Below are 16869 nucleotides of genomic sequence, written 5' to 3'. Positions count from 1 at the left end.
GAGAAACCCTATTTCGAAAATCCAAAAATCCAGAAATCCATCCCCCCACTCCCCAAAAAAATGAAGGAAACAAATCTGAAACAGTTTGTAAACCAGGCTACCAACTGGCCCAGGATTGTACAGCTTATTTCCAAGTACTCAGTACCCATACTGACTGCATACACTCAGGCAGGGCTCAGGAGTGCTAACGTGATAGGCTGACACAGCACCTGGGGAAGTGACAGCAACTGCTTGGCATCCTTCTCCTCCTGAAGCCCAGCAGCCTTCACTAACTTACAAGGAATTACAGACAGAAAGAAGAAAGCAAAGGAAGGAGGTAGCTCCATAGTAACTTTGACCTTCTAACCCAAACAATATTTAACAAAGGGAATCATGTTGACTAAAGACAGAAACTTTGTGAGGAAGGGTATATTTAAGATGGCCTACAGTCAAATACTTCCTCATGTTACAAAGAAATACATGGCTGTGCAGTCGGCTGTAGTTCTCAAGAGGCTACAGCAGGAGGATTGCTGCAAACTGAAGGCCAGCCTGGCCTACAGAAACCGTCTCTCAAATAAAGTTGAGTGTAATGGTGCAGGCTTTAATCCCAGTACTTGGGAGGCTTGGGCAGGAAGATTATTGTACACCTGAGGCCAGCCTGAGCCACAGAGCAAGGCCCTGCCTGAGAGAAAGAGAGAGAATGAACATTTTTAAAAGTAGACATGCTGGGCGGTGGTGGCACACGCCTTTAATCCCAACATTTGGGAGGCAGAGGCAGGTGGATTTCTGAGTTCGAGGCCAGCCTGGTCTACAAAGTGAGTTCCAGGACAGCCAGGACTATACAGAGAAACCCTGCCTCGAAAAACCAAAAAAACAAAAACAAAACAAACCAACCAAACAAACAAACAAACAAAAAACAGTAAACATTGTCCACCCAAAAATGCAAGAGGACAATTTTTTTTTGATTTTGATAATGAGCCAAAAGTCACTATCCTCTAAGTGACAAGATTTGACATACCAAGATCTATATGGTCCCTTCCAACCCTGAGACAAATCTTCTATTTTAATCCCTAAAGTTATAACATGAAACTTTATTTGCTGGAACAAGGAAAAGAACAGCAGAAACCAGTCGGCTGTGGAGACGGTTTCTGCTTTGTAAGGATATCTGGCTATGTAGCCTTGATACTTCTCTCCAGATTGTTGTCACTATGCACTGGGGGAAGGAGAAGCAAGGTTGCATCATTTCTGACCTTCAACCCTTAGTGAATGCTTGGAATTCCTTTACTACAGACCTGTTCTAGATGTTAACCAAATAAAGCTCAGAGTGATGAGAAGCAAAGAGGACTTGCTTGCCATCCACTACCGATGCGTGTGGGCCTCTCTGCGCACACACATTGTAAACTATTGATTGATGGTACAAAGGAATATACTTGGCCAGCATCATTTCAGTAGGAATTGAGTGCTAGCTACTCACCCAATACATCACATTCTGTCAAAAACAAACAACAGTTGTTCCTGTGTGTAAGACTGAAGCAGCGATGATCTGTTGCTACTATAATTCAACAGAACATTTCAAAATGAGGCATGAACCGTGAGAAGTAAATCACACAAATGAAAATAACACTGTCAATTTATTACTTTGGTTAGCATTTCAACATAAAACATACCACAAAAGTCAAAATAGGAATAGTAAGCCAGAGCCCAACTGTAAGTGGCCTCTGCAAAGGCTTTCCTTCACAGGGCTGCTAGGCCTCTCCAGCAAGACTTCCAAACAGCCCCAACACCCATCCAGATCTAAAGGACTCTGCTGTGTTATCAAGGACTTTTGAGATAGAAGATTAGTTCCTATGCAGGTGGCTTACACCTCTAGTCCAGCACCTGGGAAGGTAGGTAGGTGGATGGCCACAATATGAGAACCCATCTTTAAGAAAAACAGAACAAAACAAAACCAACCAACCAAACAAACAAACAAACAAAAACCAAACAGGCCATGGCCCTGCGCTCTGGGAGACAGGTGCAGGTAGATCTCTGAGTTCAAAATCACCAGGGTCTATACAGGTCTGTCAGGGCTACAGAGTAAGCCCTGTGTATGTAAAAAATAAACTGCTTTGTTTTTTTTTTTTTAGATTTATGCTTTTAGGAAAAAAATAAATAAATGGCACTATTCTTAAGAGACAGTAGTTGAGAAAATACCAACCCATGGATATTAAACATTCAACAAATAAGTAAATAAAAATTCTGTACATGGCAATAAAAATTTTTCCCTTAAAATTTTTTGAGTCCTGGCAATGGATACCACTGTAGATAAATTATATCACAAAAAATTCTAAGGCACTATCCAAATTCTTTTGATAAATCTATATTTCTTCATACTTAACTCAGAATCTTAAAGTCTCCAGCTTCTAAAAATCAAATATAGTTTATTACATTTTGAACATAAAAAAATCTACTAGGCTCAAGGCTATAATAAAGAAGTGTGATGGTTAATTCTATGGTCAACTTAATTGGATTAAGAAATGTCGGGCTGGTGAGATGGCTCAGTGGGTAAGAGCACCCGACTGCTCTTCCAAAGGTCCGAAGTTCAAATCCCAGCAACCACATGGTGGCTCACAACCACCCGTAATGAGATCTGATGCCCTCTTCTGGTGGCTCACAACCACCCGTAATGAGATCTGATGCCCTCTTCTGGTGCGTCTGAAGACAGCTACAGTGTACTTACATGTAATAAATAAATAAATAAATAAATAAATGTGTTAAAAAAAAAAAAAAAAAAAAAGAAATGTCTAGGGCACAAGGGAAGCTTAGCTTTGTGTTTGTGATGCTAGAGGCTAAACTAAAAAGAGAACCTGGCCTGGATATGGGTAACAACACCCCTGGCTGGGGTCTGCCGCTGAAAACAAAACCAGGAGGAAAGCAACTCTGTCCTTTCTCTGCTTCCTGATTTGTTCAGATAAAGAGCTGTGGGGTCCCTCTCCCCGGTACCCCCCCCATCCCTGTTGCCATGCCTCCCATACATGACAGACCATAGTCTCCAAACTTGAGACAAAATAAATCCTTCCTCCTTTAAGCTGCCTTTGGCAGGTCTCCATCACAGCAATGACAAAAGTACCAAGAGAGGACTATGTCCAACTTCCTCATCCTTGTATCAGCTGTTCTCAGTACCGACCTCAGGGCCAGCATACACAGAAAAGTTCTTGACGAAAACTGGCCAATCTGAATGGCTAGTTTTAGTAAATGGACATTAACTATTTTGCTGTTCTGGTATTTCAGTATAATATGTGTTCGTTTATCTATTGGATATGATCTAAACCACTATTTAATATATATCTACAGTCTCTATTTAATAAAAATAACAGAAATAGCTGTTCTGCTCTTTTTTTTTTTTTTTTTTTTTCGAGACAGGGTTTCTCTGTGTAGTCCTGGCTGTCCTGGAACTCACTCTGTAGACCAGGCTGGCCTCGAACTCAGAAATCCGCCTGCCTCTGCCTCCCGAGTGCTGGGATTAAAGGCATGCGCCACCACGCCCGGCTGTTCTGCTCTTTTAAGAATGTTTAATCCCAGCACTCGGGAGGCAGAGGCAGGCAGATTTCTGAGTTCAAGGCCAGCCTGGTCTACAGAGTGAGTTCCAGGACAGCCAGGGCTACACAGAGAAACCCTGTCTCGAAAACCCAAAAAAAAAAAAAAAAAAAAAAAAGAAAGGAAGAAAGAAAGGAAGGAAGAAAGAAAGAAAGAAAGAACGAACGAACGAACAAACGAACAGTTACTGAATGTACAAGACTGAAAGAATTAGGTGATTGGAATCTTAAAACCTGCAGACAGACCGGACTCTACAAATGACATTGTTAGGGGAGGTAGGAACACAGAAAAGCTGTTAACTGTGCTGCTGGTGTCTACCTGTGTTCTTCTGGAATCTATCCTTTACCTTAAAACAAACCTCTTAAGATAGCAGTCACAACCCTTTCAAAAGCTGGCCGGTTAAAACAGAGATCCATCAGAACACAGCAATAATTAGGACAACAAAATGCTGATATTGGGGAAGGACATGTGTAGGGCGAACACAGAAAAGAGGTGGGCAGAGCAGGAAGACCAAACTACAAATGCTGCTCACACTCAGGCTCCCAGGGATAACTCCTGTGGAACCAGTCTTCATACAACCAGTTAGGAAGAACAGCAAAGCAAACACTGGAAACCAAATGTTCCTAATTTATGTAGAATAGTTTCTGTGACAGCTAATGTTCCTTGCCAACTTGACCAGATCTGCCATCAGCCAACAGGTAAACTGCTTGGCACGCCTGGGAGGCGTGGTGAGGCATTGGTGCTGTGCACTATCTAAAGGGGGATGGCGGCCCTCAAACAGGGCAGCAGAGATAAGAGCACAAGGAGGGAAATGCTTTGTGCATGCTTGCTCTCACTCCCTGTTGGTCCGTCAGCACTCCTTCCTGGTAATAGAGCACAGACTGAAGACCAATAGCACTCCAGGACTCCACCAGCCTTCAGTTCCAGACTGAGACTATGATCGATTCTAGCATTACAGCCTCTCCAGTGAGACAGCCACTCCTGTACTACACAGACTCTAATGTCTGTGTAAGCCAATCTAATACAGTCACATATATATACATCTATATATTACCCCCCCCCGACACACACACATACATGTATGTTAGATAAAAACCAAGTAAATCTTTTTATACTTAATTTTCCTCAGAAGTCATTTGAGTAATTTTACAGTCTATTTAAGAACTGTTAAGTGCTTTAGACTTTTTAACTACTTACATTTTAATGGGCAGACAGTAAAGTTTATTTGTCTGTTTTAATGTGTATTTACATTTAATAAAAGTTATAGGCCATTAAAGGTTCATCAAAGAAAACTTTAATTAAAAAAAATCAGCCTCACTGTCCAAAAATAACAGTATGTAAATATTTTAGTATTAGCTTATTTCAAATATTGCATATATATTTATGTATACAGTGGTTTGAATAGGTATGGTCCCCACAGACTCATATATTTGAATACTTGGCCCATAGGGATTGGTATTATTGGGAGATACAGTCTTGAAGTAGGTGTGGACTTCTTGGGGAACATGTGTCACTGTGGAAGTGGCTTTAAGGTCCTACATACTCAAGCTATGAACCAGTGTGGCGGTCTCCTTCTGCTGCCCAGCTATTGAGATTTAGAGCTCTTGGCTCATCTACCACTGTGTCTGCCTACAAGCTGCCCTGCTTCCAGACATGACTGATGATAATGGACTAAACCTCTGAAACTCTATAAACTAGCCTCAAGTGAATGTTTTCTTTCATAAGAGATGTCTTGGTCACAGTATCTCTTCACACAATATTATCTTAAGACAATAAATAAACATGACTGGTTCTACAGCTTCTAACTTTTATACATATACATATATATACATATACATACATAGCCTCCAAGGTCTCTGCATCAGGGTTTTCATTTGCTTCCCTGACTCCCTGGTGGAGTTGGAGGTTATAGTAATAACTGCAACAAGCCTGGGTCCCAGTACTACCCTTTCCTTCCTAGGGACATCGGCTTGGCTCAGTCATTTCCCTTCGCTGAGCTTCAGCTTCCCTAGTCACAATATGAAAGAGCTAGGAAAGACTTCTAGATTTTAAATGTCTTTAGTAGATTTTTTTTTTCAATGAGATTTTTAACATGGCAACCAATCATGTAACAGATGTAGTAGTGTTTCTCCTGTTGAAGAGGGCTCATGCTCTCTATAACTAAAACCCTGGAGGAAATTCTAGACTCTGATATGTGAACTATTAAGTCCATGTGATGATAGTACAAGCATCTTAGGGAAAGAAAGGACTCTGTACTACCCTTGGTCAGCAAAGTTCCATGAATTAGCCTATTAAAATTGCCAGGGCCTTGACCACACTAACATGCTTAATATATAGTTGCAGAAATGGTGATTTAGGCAACCTAACATGCATATAGATAGTTGGGGAAACGGTAATGTAGACATTATTCATGTTTTCTGAAACAAGAGTCTTGTTATGTAGCACATTTTGGAGTTTTGAACAGGCATGGCCCCCATAGACTCATGTGTTTGAATGCCTGACCCATAGAGAGTGGCAATATTAGGAGGTGTGGTCTTGTTGGAGAAAGTGTCTCTGTGGAGGCGGGCTTTGAGGTCTTCTATGCTCAAGCTATGTGGAGTGTGACACACGATCTCCTTCTACTGCCTGTGGATCAAGATGTAGAACTCTCGGCTTCTCCCAGCACCAAGTCTGCCTATACTCACCACGCACCCACTATGATGATAAGGGACTAAACCTCTGAAACTCTAAACCAGCCCCAATTAAATGTTTGTTTTATAAGAGTTGCCATGGTCATGGTGTCTTTTCACAGCAATGGAAATCCTAAGACACGCAGTAACATAGGTAGCAAGCAGAGAACCCAGAATAGAAAACAGTCTCCCAAACCCTGATTTAATATTCAAGTATCACGTAACCTTTCATTTCAGATTCTCTTTCTATCCATCTATTTATCCACTAAGTTAATTCTCTATCCGATCAAACACCAGCGAGGAACTACAGATAAAATACACAAATACAAGCACCTTTTAAACTAGAATTTCATCCTCAACAGCACTTTACTTGATGTCTGCACACTATGTACTGGGAGAATGTAGCAGTAGAAAACATTTGTGCACTTCATATAAAATGGTCGGTGAGCTAGCCTTGACGAATCAATCTGTGCTAGCCAGATAAGCAAGAAGCATGGAGTGGGCAAGCAGATGGCAGAAACCTATAAAGGAAAGGAAGGTAAGAGATAAAAATCAAGTCAAATAGGGAAACCCTGCAATAAAAGGATTTAGATTTTACCCAGAGGAGATGAGGACTATAGATCCTTATGACCAAGGTTATGATTAAAGCTTGAATGTTAGAAAGATCCTTCTAGTGCTACACACAGAATTTCAAAGAAACATTTAGAGAAGAGGGGAATGGGAACCAGAGCAGCTAGGTAGAGAAAGGGCACCTGTGCACTTACACATGCACAGGTACCGTGGCACTGCTTCTCTCGCAGCTGGAATTACAAGTTCTTGTGAGCCTTGAGATATGGGTGGTGGGATCCCAACTCCAGTCCTCCAGCTTGAGCAGAAGAGCTTAACCGCTAAGCCACCTCTGCAGCCCTGACAACAGGTGTCAACAGAAAAGAGAAAGGGAGGGGGCTACAGTGACTGAGGTAACTGACAGGACGCTCCTCTTGTAGCTGGAATACCTTCCTATTTCTGAGTCAGCATAGCTTACTTTAAATTGTTTCTAAATGCCTTGCTGTCGATTTCCAAGTATAAATCTTAAAGTACAATTCAATTTCCAACTGAAACTGACAAGATGGAGTGAAAAGCAAGAAGGAAAAAAGGGATTCTTTTCCACAAGTAAGTTGGGGTCTGAAAGCACAGGTCACAGATGCTGCAAAGTGTCTGCCATAAAATGTCTGGCCATAATCTTGTTTTAATTTCCAAAGTCATTTTGAAGACCTACTGATAAAGATTTTAAGGGGAGAGGGGAGAGGGGAGAGGGGAGAGGGGAGAGGGGAGAAGGAGAGATGAAGAGGGAGAGAGGGAGAAGGAGGGGGGAGGGGAAGAGAGGGAGGGGGAGAAGAGGGGAGAGGGGTGTGTGTGTGTGTGATGATCCGCACCATAAGGGGAGATGGACCATAAGCACGTGGTCAGGAGAAACAGCAAGCATCTAGGAAACTTCGCTGGGGAGGTGGCCAGGCCAGCAGTTAGAGAGTAGATGTAGATTTGACAAAGCCAAATGAAGTCACCATAGTCTGAGACAGTTTTGGAAGCTGGCTGGGGACAAGTCTAAATTGGTTGTACTACACTTAACTGTGTTAGCTCTTCAGAACAATCAAAACAATCAAGAGTATGGCTTCATAATCCATAAATTAGATTCAAGGAATCTCTAAAAACAAGTAAATTCCTTTTCACAGAGAGGAAGAAAGAAAATCATAAACCATCAATAGTGGGAACAAGGTTTCTCACTGTTGGACAAAATTATGAACATGAAAATGGTCATATATTTTGTTAAAAATTCACCACAGACATAGTGTCACTAATGTGATCTTAACAAAAAAAAATTGTATGAAACAAATGTGACTGAAAATTGTGATAATATTCAGCAACAAAAATTTTATACAAACAATGAGAACGAGAAATACAAGCTTTAAAATGAAACCAATGCTCTCAAAAAGGCAAAAACCAGCTCTTCTGAAAATAAAGAACAATTTTCTTGGTTGACTATCTGCAGTTTATTCAGACTGAACTGTCTTATCTGAATTCTCTAGATATCTGAAACTTATTTGTTCAATGCTCTAAATTAAATTAAACTTTTTTAAGATTTATTTTTATTTTATGAAAATGTGTTTTGTTTGCATGACTGTGTTTAAACCTCATGCATCCCTGGTGACCACAGAGACAGGAAGAGGGTGTTAGGTCCCCTGGAAGTAGAGTTAAGCACAGCCGATTGTAAGTCACCCCCTGAGTGCTGAGCACTGCTCTAAACCCCTGAGCCATCTCTCCAGGTCCACAACCGTAGAGTCAGTTAAAATGTATTACACATTTCTAATCCTTTTCAAAAAAGCACACTGACATGTCTGTCCTTTGGCTTGTGACATCATTATAAATGCAGACATTCTCTGAGGGTTATGATACCCACAAAGGTGTTTCAAATCACCCTATGGAAACGTACCTAGCCTGTTTTGAACGGCTCCTTTCTCCTGTAACTAAGGGGCTACAGACGCTTCTTATTGTAGTCCACGATGCCTACTTCTCAGAGCAAACCGCCTCATGTGAAGACTATGTCTAAATACGGGGGACAGCAACAAGAGGAGGCAATGCAACCCCTCTGTCATGAAGGCAGGGTGGGAAATAAGCTGACGGTAGTTCTGCCTATCAGCAGTCCAGAAGAGGAGGCTGCACAGCCGGTTCAAGGCCAGCCTGAGCTGCATGAAACCCTGTCTCAAAAGTCAAAACCAAAAAGCCATTCATACAAATACCGCCAATAAAAAGGAAGGGGAAATGTTTCTATGAGCAGTAGGGTGCGGTACAGCAAGAAGGAAAGAGGAGGCCTGGGGAGGGCAGTCGGGGAGCAAATAAGCACAAAGTATAATGGTGTCTGTGTGCGAAAATACCGTGAAGGAACCTATTGCCTCCTATACTAATCAAAAAATAAATAAATGAAACAATAAAGCTTAAACACAAATGAGTAAATCTATGTGCTGTAGTAGAGTAAGTTTCTTTGGTATTCCAAATATGAAAATTTTCCTAGAAAACTCATCTGTGGCTTTGAAAGATTCTATCAAACCTTCTTTGACACTTTCTTATTAAAAATGAAAATTTTCAGTGCTGAAAAGGAAGCTCAGGAGTTAAAAGCATGCACTGCGGGCTGGCGAGATGGCTCTGTGGGTAAGAGCACTGACTGTTCTTCCTAAGATCCTGAGGTCAAATCCCAGCAACCACATGGTGGCTCACAACCACCCGTAATGAGATCTCATGCCCTCTTCTGGCTCATCTGAAGACAGCTACAGTGTACTTATGTATAATAATAAATAAATCTTAAAAAAAAAAAAAAGCATGCACTGCTCTTACAGAGAAACTGTAACCCCAGTCACAGGACCTAACACACCTAACCTTTGCAGGCTCCTGCACTTATGTACACACACACACATACACACAGACACACACACACAACATCTGAGAAGTAACCCTAAAAGTATGTAAGTACACTGATATATTTTTCTGCTAAAAGTTGAAACCTTGCCAGGCTTGGTTCTAGCACTGCACAGGCAGAGGCAAGAGGATCTCTATGCGTTTAAGACCAACCTGGTCTACATAGTGAACTGCAGGCCAACCAGAGCGACACAAAGAGACCAGAAAAACAAACAAACAAACAAACCCTGAAATCTTCTCTTCAAACCATCAAAGCAGTACAATATAAAGTATTACAATAGTTATTTTTTTAATACTGAAACTGATTTCAAATCCTAACCTAATAAACTATACCATTCTGTCACAGTCTACTATGATAAACAGACTAAAAGCACAAGACACCCAGAAGCAAGTTCCTTATACCAATTACAAATATTCTAAAAGCGAGTGAAAAAAGAAAAAAAGAAAGAAAGATGTGAGGGCCAGCAAGTCAGCTCAGCAGGCAAAAACCCAGAAGCCAGAGCAGAACCCTCACGAGCTGGGCTCAACTGCCAGGCCCCACATAAAAGCTGGGCTCTTGCACAGGACCCAGGTTTGGTTTCCACATGGTGGTTCACAATCATCTGTAACTCCAATTCCAAGGGATGTGGTGTCGGTTTCTTGGCCTCTGTGGGAACCAGTTACACATGCCATGCCTATTCAAATAGGCAAGCATACACAAAATAAAAACCAATAAAATTTTTTAAAAGCTGGATTTGGTAGTGTACATTTGAGATCTCTGAGTTCCTACAGCAGGATGGAAGGCAGAGACAGGCCAATCTCTCAGAGGCTCATGGGCCAGCGAGCCTGAAGTATTCACTCAGTTCAGCAGCAGAATCAAGACACTACCTCAACAAGGTGTGGGCAAAAACAGAATCTCAAACACAAACACACAGACACGGATAGACAGACTGACAGACAGACAGACACACACACACCACTAAATAAACAAATAATTGAAAAAAATCTTGAAAGAAAATGAGAGGGTAAAGAGAAAGAGAATCGGGCCCTTCCATGCACTCACTGAAATCTTCCCCAAGGAACTCCACAGTCACCACAGAGAAATGTTTACTTCAAAAACCAGGCTATCCTGATTCAGCTTTCAGACTCTTTATTTTCATTTCATCTACTTCCAGCTGATCTGAGAATTTTTCCCTCAAACCTTTACATGGATTTTTTTATGTATCAAATCATAGTAAAGCAAAGTACAGATCATATATTCAAATCACTGCTAACTAAAATGTATACTCATTTGATACTGATACTAAAACATACTGAGACTGACATAGTTTAGGACAAAAGAAAATGATCTTAATATAAGCTTCACTTCCAGCTGGGAAAAGGAAAGAAATGGAGCAAGTGAAAAAGCTACCTATGGACGGGACTTTAATTCCCCTGTGTTTTGCATGTACCATGTGGCAGGGCCAACTTAACCTGAAAAAACAAAACCAAACAAAGCAAGGAATTCTTGCAAATACTTCTGACACAATACTACAGAGGAATGTCACAGTCAATAAAAACAAAACATGAAATTCACAATTACTTGTCTGATCAGAATATGAAGTATTTCAGAGAGTATTAATGAATAGAACTAGACAGCTGAGAAAAGTTAATTCTTTACTCACTGTAAAACTCCTTTCAAAACCTTTCACTAAAGACAAAACTAAAAAGGAAAAGGCGTACTGCATAACTGTTAAAGTTTCTAAGCTGCCGAGGATACCTGGTCAGAGTCACACTGACTCTGAGCAAGCCTCTGAGGGCCAACTCCAGAGCTCTGTGGAGAGCAAAGCCATGGGCAGCCCTCAGCAATGGCCAAAGGGGCACAGGGTTTTCTTTGGCCATAGTAAAGGCTTCCCACCGCGGGGATTTTAAGGCTCAGGAGAAGTTATTTAGAGCAGTTGTGAGATATCACACCCTTTAATAATAGAACAGACTACCTATTTGCCATGGAAGTGTTCTGGAGTAATGCCATTCATTCAAAATCAAAACCAGAAGGATTCTAAGAGGCCCTTCCAGACCCAAAGACCAAGAACCACTTCTACACCCACAGCCAACAATACCAGCAAGAATAAAACAGCTTCCTTTGCAAGGTAATATCTTTACTTAATTGAAGACCATTACGAAGGCTTTCTATAGTCTGTGTGTTTTATGGGCTATCTGGGTCTCTCTAAATGCAATTCTCTTGCTCTGACTGAATTGCAACTTTTACTTTTCAAATTTTTAATTTTTAAAGCAAGTTCTAATTACAGAAGGGCCCCAAATCACCAAACTGATTCTTGCTACATGACCTTGGTAAGTCATGCAAAACGGGAGCCTGAAAGTAAGATCATTAGAATGTAAACTGTTCTGTTGGCCACCCCCTCCCTTGCCAGTGGGACAGGGAAGGCATGAAATGTTTATGATTCACAGAATCATTGCTGCCCCAAAATACATATATACAAAATAAATATAACCATTGTTTATCATTTTTCTGCCACATTTTTTTATCCATGTGCTAAGGACATAACCCAGAGTTCCAGGTACACTAAACATATTCTACCACTAAGCTGCATCCCCTGCCTCAAAAAACCAATTTATCGCCTCAAAAAAAAATTTTTCTAAAGGACCCTGAAAATAAGATATGCTATGCAGAAGGCAGATGTGCATGCTTTTTAAGATCCAGTGGTCCCTTTTAGAGATCGGGGTAAATCAGACGTTGTCTCCCTGGACTCATTCCTGCACCCTGTCTTTTTCCTAGGAAAGGGAAGCATCTGGTTCTATAGTTGCCTCTGCAGAGACAGCTGCCCTTTGGGGACTGAAAGGCCACATCTATAAAACAAGTGAACTCAACTAAGTCTTGATTTCTAAAGTCTGTGCTTTAAAAAAAACAAAAAAGAAAAAAAGAAAGAAAGCAAGGAAGAGAGAGAGAAAAAAAAGGAAGGAAGAAAGAAAGATTCTGTTTTCATTCTACCCACTAGCGTAGCCCTGATGCCTTGATACAGCGCTCACCATCCTAGCCTCAGAGTAGCCTCACAATCCACCTCTTTCCAAACTCTTCACCTTCCTTGCCGTCCACACTGGACCAAACACACTCAATCCTGAAACTAACTACATGGACACAGCTAAAAGCCCTCTGGCTTTTGATGCCAGACACCTGGCCTGGGATGTAGGCTCTGCTTCTAACTGCATACCTAAAATGGTGATGTAGTAACTATTTTACTGAGGATTAGTAAAACGTACAAATAGCTAACCCACAGCTCGACGGACCTTTCAGAAGCCCCAGTTTCATGTCTGCCATATGTGATGATTTTGAAAACTGATAAAATATTATCTCACTCCTGGTGTGGTATCAGAAGGTGGCCCATACTCTACCAGCACAGAGTAACGAACACAGCCCTCATCAGCCCTCTTGAAGTCTATTAAGTAATAGTATAGCCTCCCATAGCCCCAAGCCACATGCCAGGGGAAATGAGGGCAAGACTTTCTTTTAAAAGATAGATTCTACTATGGATTTTCTTGAAAGTGAACTTCTCAGGCTGCTGTTCAATGCAAAGAAGCCACTCCAGATTGCTCCAACTTAAATGTATGAGAAGTAAGCTAATGTTGAGGTGCCACAAATATTTTAACTTACTTTGATTTTCAATCATAGGAGATTAAAAGCAGGAACAGAAAATAAAATCTCTCACATACTGAAAACACGCTGAGCTCTGTAGACGAGTATAAACATGTTCACAAGAAGCGACAGTTTTCTTCTTGGTTTCTAAATAGACCAAAACTGGCTAGAACAGGGGAAGAGTGACTGGAGCTGGTATCTTAAGATGTCACACTTAAGAACTGTCACTTTATGACCAGGTGGTGGTGGCACAGGCCTTTTAACCCTAGCACTTGGGAGGCAGAAGCTGGCAAGCCTCTGTGTTCGAGGCCAGCCTGGCCTTACAGGACAATCAGGACTACACAGAGAAACCCTGCTTCAAAAAACTCAAACAAACAAAAGAGAATAGTCAATTACACAGAATTTTTAAAAATCCCCAAAGGAGGACCAACTGCCTTTACTTTCCCTACCAGTGAAGGACACAGATAAGCTAGCTACTGGTTAACGGTGGACTTCTACCTGGAGTATGTAGACCAACACCAGACTGAGAAACTGCTGCAAACACAGTTACCACACAGAACACTGCTCAGGGGGAAAAAAAAAAAAGAAATCAGGTGTCTTAGAAATTACCCAAATTAATTTCTCTAAAAACACAAGCCCACTTACTAATTTGAGATCTGTGCTGTTCTGTAGCCAGGCTAAGCCAAGCTGCTATCTTCGACCCTAAAATACACTATCCGAAGAAAAGTACAAAAATTTCTGCCACGGGCTGCCATTTTCCTGCAAATTAATCACCAGCGCTCTGGCTTCTGGGTGATTCTTCCTTGTTTTGGCAGGCTTGCCAGCCTCTCCCATGTTCTTTGCTCACACGGTAAACCAAACACTAAAAAGATCTTACTTAAGATCTGAGGGATCTGGCTGTACGTACTAGACTCCCTTCTCTAGACTCCAGTCCCATTTCTTCTCCCTAGTCTATGCCGCCCTCCCACCCCCGCCTCCATGTTAACCTCTCTGAGGCTACACCCCTCTCCTCGGGCTAATTTCTCTTCAGTGACCCTACTCCCCTCATCCAGGCCGTGTCCCAGCTTCGACCTCCCATTCCTGATCTCATCGCCGCCAGCTTCGACCTCCCATTCCTGATCTCATCGCCGTCTGGCCCTTCCTTTGCTCCTACTCCTTGCCCAGGCTTCTCACTCATTCCTTATCTCAGTCCCATTCCACTACTTGTCCTAATACCTGACCTTAGTCAAGCCCATCCTTACAACCCAGACATTAAAACAGCCAAACCTGCTCCTCTGCCTTATACTCATTCCTATCATTCCTGGTCCTGTCTAGGCCCTTCCTCATTTTAGACCCTGTCCTCTTCCAACGGTTGGCTTAAAAACCTAAACCCTTCTTCTAACCCCACTGGTCCTCCTGTCTGACCCGGCAAAGGCCTTCACTCTGGCAGGCCTATAGCGAGCACTATTTCTGACTCTGAACTGGTACTTATCCCAATCCTTCACTGAAATCTAGTGTCACAAATACTCTGGTCCACTGGGACCTCAGTTTTGACACCTGATATTCATGTCCTTCCCATTTCCCAAGCCACGCGGATTTGGAAATGTGGGCCCTCCTCCCCATCCCTCCCGGGATTCCTGCCCACCGCATAGACTCAGCAGGTAGCCTATGGAGACCCCGCCACGGCCCAGAACTGTATACCTAACTCCACGCGGGAATATTCCTCCCCCAAGGCCCTTCTCTCCATAGGACCCCAGTCTAGTGACCCCGATCTCGGACCAGAACTGGTGTTCTATTATCTCGGTGCCCCGAGTTTCATTACAGCCCCCGCCCAAAAGTCCCGCTGCGAGCCGGGCTGGCAACGCTCCCTGTCCTCGGGACTCCAGCGCGGCGGCCTCTCCCGTGAGGTCAGGGCAACCCCACTCACCTCCGCGTCCACCACCTCGTGGTAGGCGGGCGGGGGATCGAAGCCGCCACCACCTCCGGTGCTCCCGCCGCGGGAAGGCCCGCTGCCGTCGCTGCCGCTGTCGCCCCGTGGGCCGCCGCCCGGCCCCGGACTGGGGCCGCCGCTATCCATGGGCTCGTAGCCACCGTAGTCGAGGCCGGGCCGCTCGTTGGTGAGCAGCGCCACGGCCTCGTTGATGTCGTTCTTGGCCAGGCGCAGGGCCTTGCGGATGGTGGCCGGGTCCGAGAAGCCCATGCACAGCAGCGTGGTCATGTGCTGCTCCTCCTCCGATTCCATGGCTCCGGCCTCGGAGTCGCGCCGGCCGGCGTGCGGCGAAGCTGCGGCTCCCGGGCCTGGCGGGCCGTGCCGCGCTGCCTCGGCCCCGGCTCCGTCCCCGGCAGGGCCCCTGAGCTCCCGCCCCGCGCGTTCCGAGGCCGCCGGGCCAGGGTTAGGTGCGCGCGTGGGCGCAGCGAGCCGAGCTGGGGTGGTGGGGCGCTCAGGCGCGGCCGGCCGGCCCAGCCCTGCGCGCCGCCATGTTGGCCTGCTCCTCCTCTTCGCGGGGCCGCGCCTCCGCTCCCGGAAGCAGCCCCGGCGGCGCTCGGGCCGCCGTCCCCGGGCTCGGGCGGCGCGGAGCTGTGGGTGTGCGGACGCGTGTGTGTTTCTCCCAGGCCGGGGCCAGGGAGGGGCGTGCGCCGAACGTGTCTGAGGTGAGAGGCCGCGGAGCGCAGAGAGAGCACGAGAGTCCTCCGCCTGCGCCTCCCGCCCACCCCTTCCCCCGGCAACAGGTTCCCTCTGGGACGGGAGGGGCAGGCGCCGAGCGGCTCGCTGCCGGTGTCGCTGAGGTCCCCGGGCGCCCGGGCCTCGGTGCCCTGACGACACTCGTGTCCCATCGCAGGTGACTCTTCCCGCCGCCCCCGGAACCCTGCTTGGTTCTCCTGAAGTGTCCTGCGGTCCGAGGAAAGTGACCCTACGCGCCGCTGAAGCCCTCCTCGCCGCCCACAGACGGGTGCCCAGATCCGCAGGACGAGCATCCCCGCACACCCTCGCCCTCGACCCTCCAGCCTTCTCTAGAGACCCCTAGACCTTGAACTCCCACTCCCAACAACACTGACCACCTGTCCCACCAGGCCTGATAAACTTTACCATACTTTTCAGCCAGAACTGTATGACCGTCCTTCAGACACAGACACATGGAAATATTCTGGGTGTCTACTTCTATCCTGATTCTGACCACCAACCCATTTCTACTGAAGTCTTTGGCTCAGGGGTGAAGACTTTCCCCTCTGTTTCTGTCTTCCAGCGTTTGTTTAGCTTTTTGCCTTCTGTTCCCACCTCATTGGCGTTACCATGGCCAGTCCCCTTTGCCCCTTTTCCCGTTTCAGTGTCCTGATCTAGGTTTCTTCTCGGTTCTCTTCCCAAGATGCTGGTTCCTCTTCCTTCTCACATACTTGCTTATTAGTTCATCTGCTTTGGTCTTAATCCTGCTTTATTCTTGAACCCCCTCCCCACCCCCCAATCCACTAACCTTTCTTTTTCACACTGTTAAAACATTTCTGATGGCTTAACAATTGGACCTTCACATAGCCCAAATCTGAAATTACTGACAGCACTCAGAACTTTTCTCTGCATTCTCTGCCAGCATTTTTCCCCCTCAGATCCTG

General features: G+C 44.5%; 1 protein-coding gene and 1 long non-coding RNA gene across 6 annotated transcripts in view; both read right to left on the bottom strand.

Annotated features, from left to right (window-relative positions):
- Usp24 (ubiquitin specific peptidase 24) overlaps positions 1-15997 on the bottom strand; it is a 130634-nt gene extending 114637 nt beyond the window's left edge. For 2 of the 5 annotated variants that reach the window (XM_006503177.4, XM_006503176.4), the window contains exon 1: positions 15191-15993. In XM_006503177.4, coding sequence (XP_006503240.1) covers positions 15191-15505 — 315 coding nt within the window. In that variant the 5' untranslated portion in view covers positions 15506-15993. Of the gene's footprint in view, positions 1-15190 lie in introns of all 5 variants that reach the window. The other 3 variants (XR_003954974.1, XM_006503180.4, NM_183225.2) reach the window with 3 other exon arrangements.
- Gm40218 lies at positions 5622-7548 on the bottom strand. The gene is made up of 2 exons (XR_867979.3): positions 7011-7548; positions 5622-6976 (listed from the first exon to the last, which is right to left on the bottom strand). It is a non-coding gene; the product is annotated as a predicted gene, 40218 (long non-coding RNA).
- Positions 15998-16869: the final 872 nt, after the last annotated feature.

The sequence above is a fragment of the Mus musculus genome, chromosome 4, assembly GCF_000001635.26.
Source record: "Mus musculus strain C57BL/6J chromosome 4, GRCm38.p6 C57BL/6J".
Taxonomy (NCBI): Eukaryota; Metazoa; Chordata; class Mammalia; order Rodentia; family Muridae; genus Mus; species Mus musculus.
This window is presented reverse-complemented; position numbering and strand designations above follow the sequence as displayed.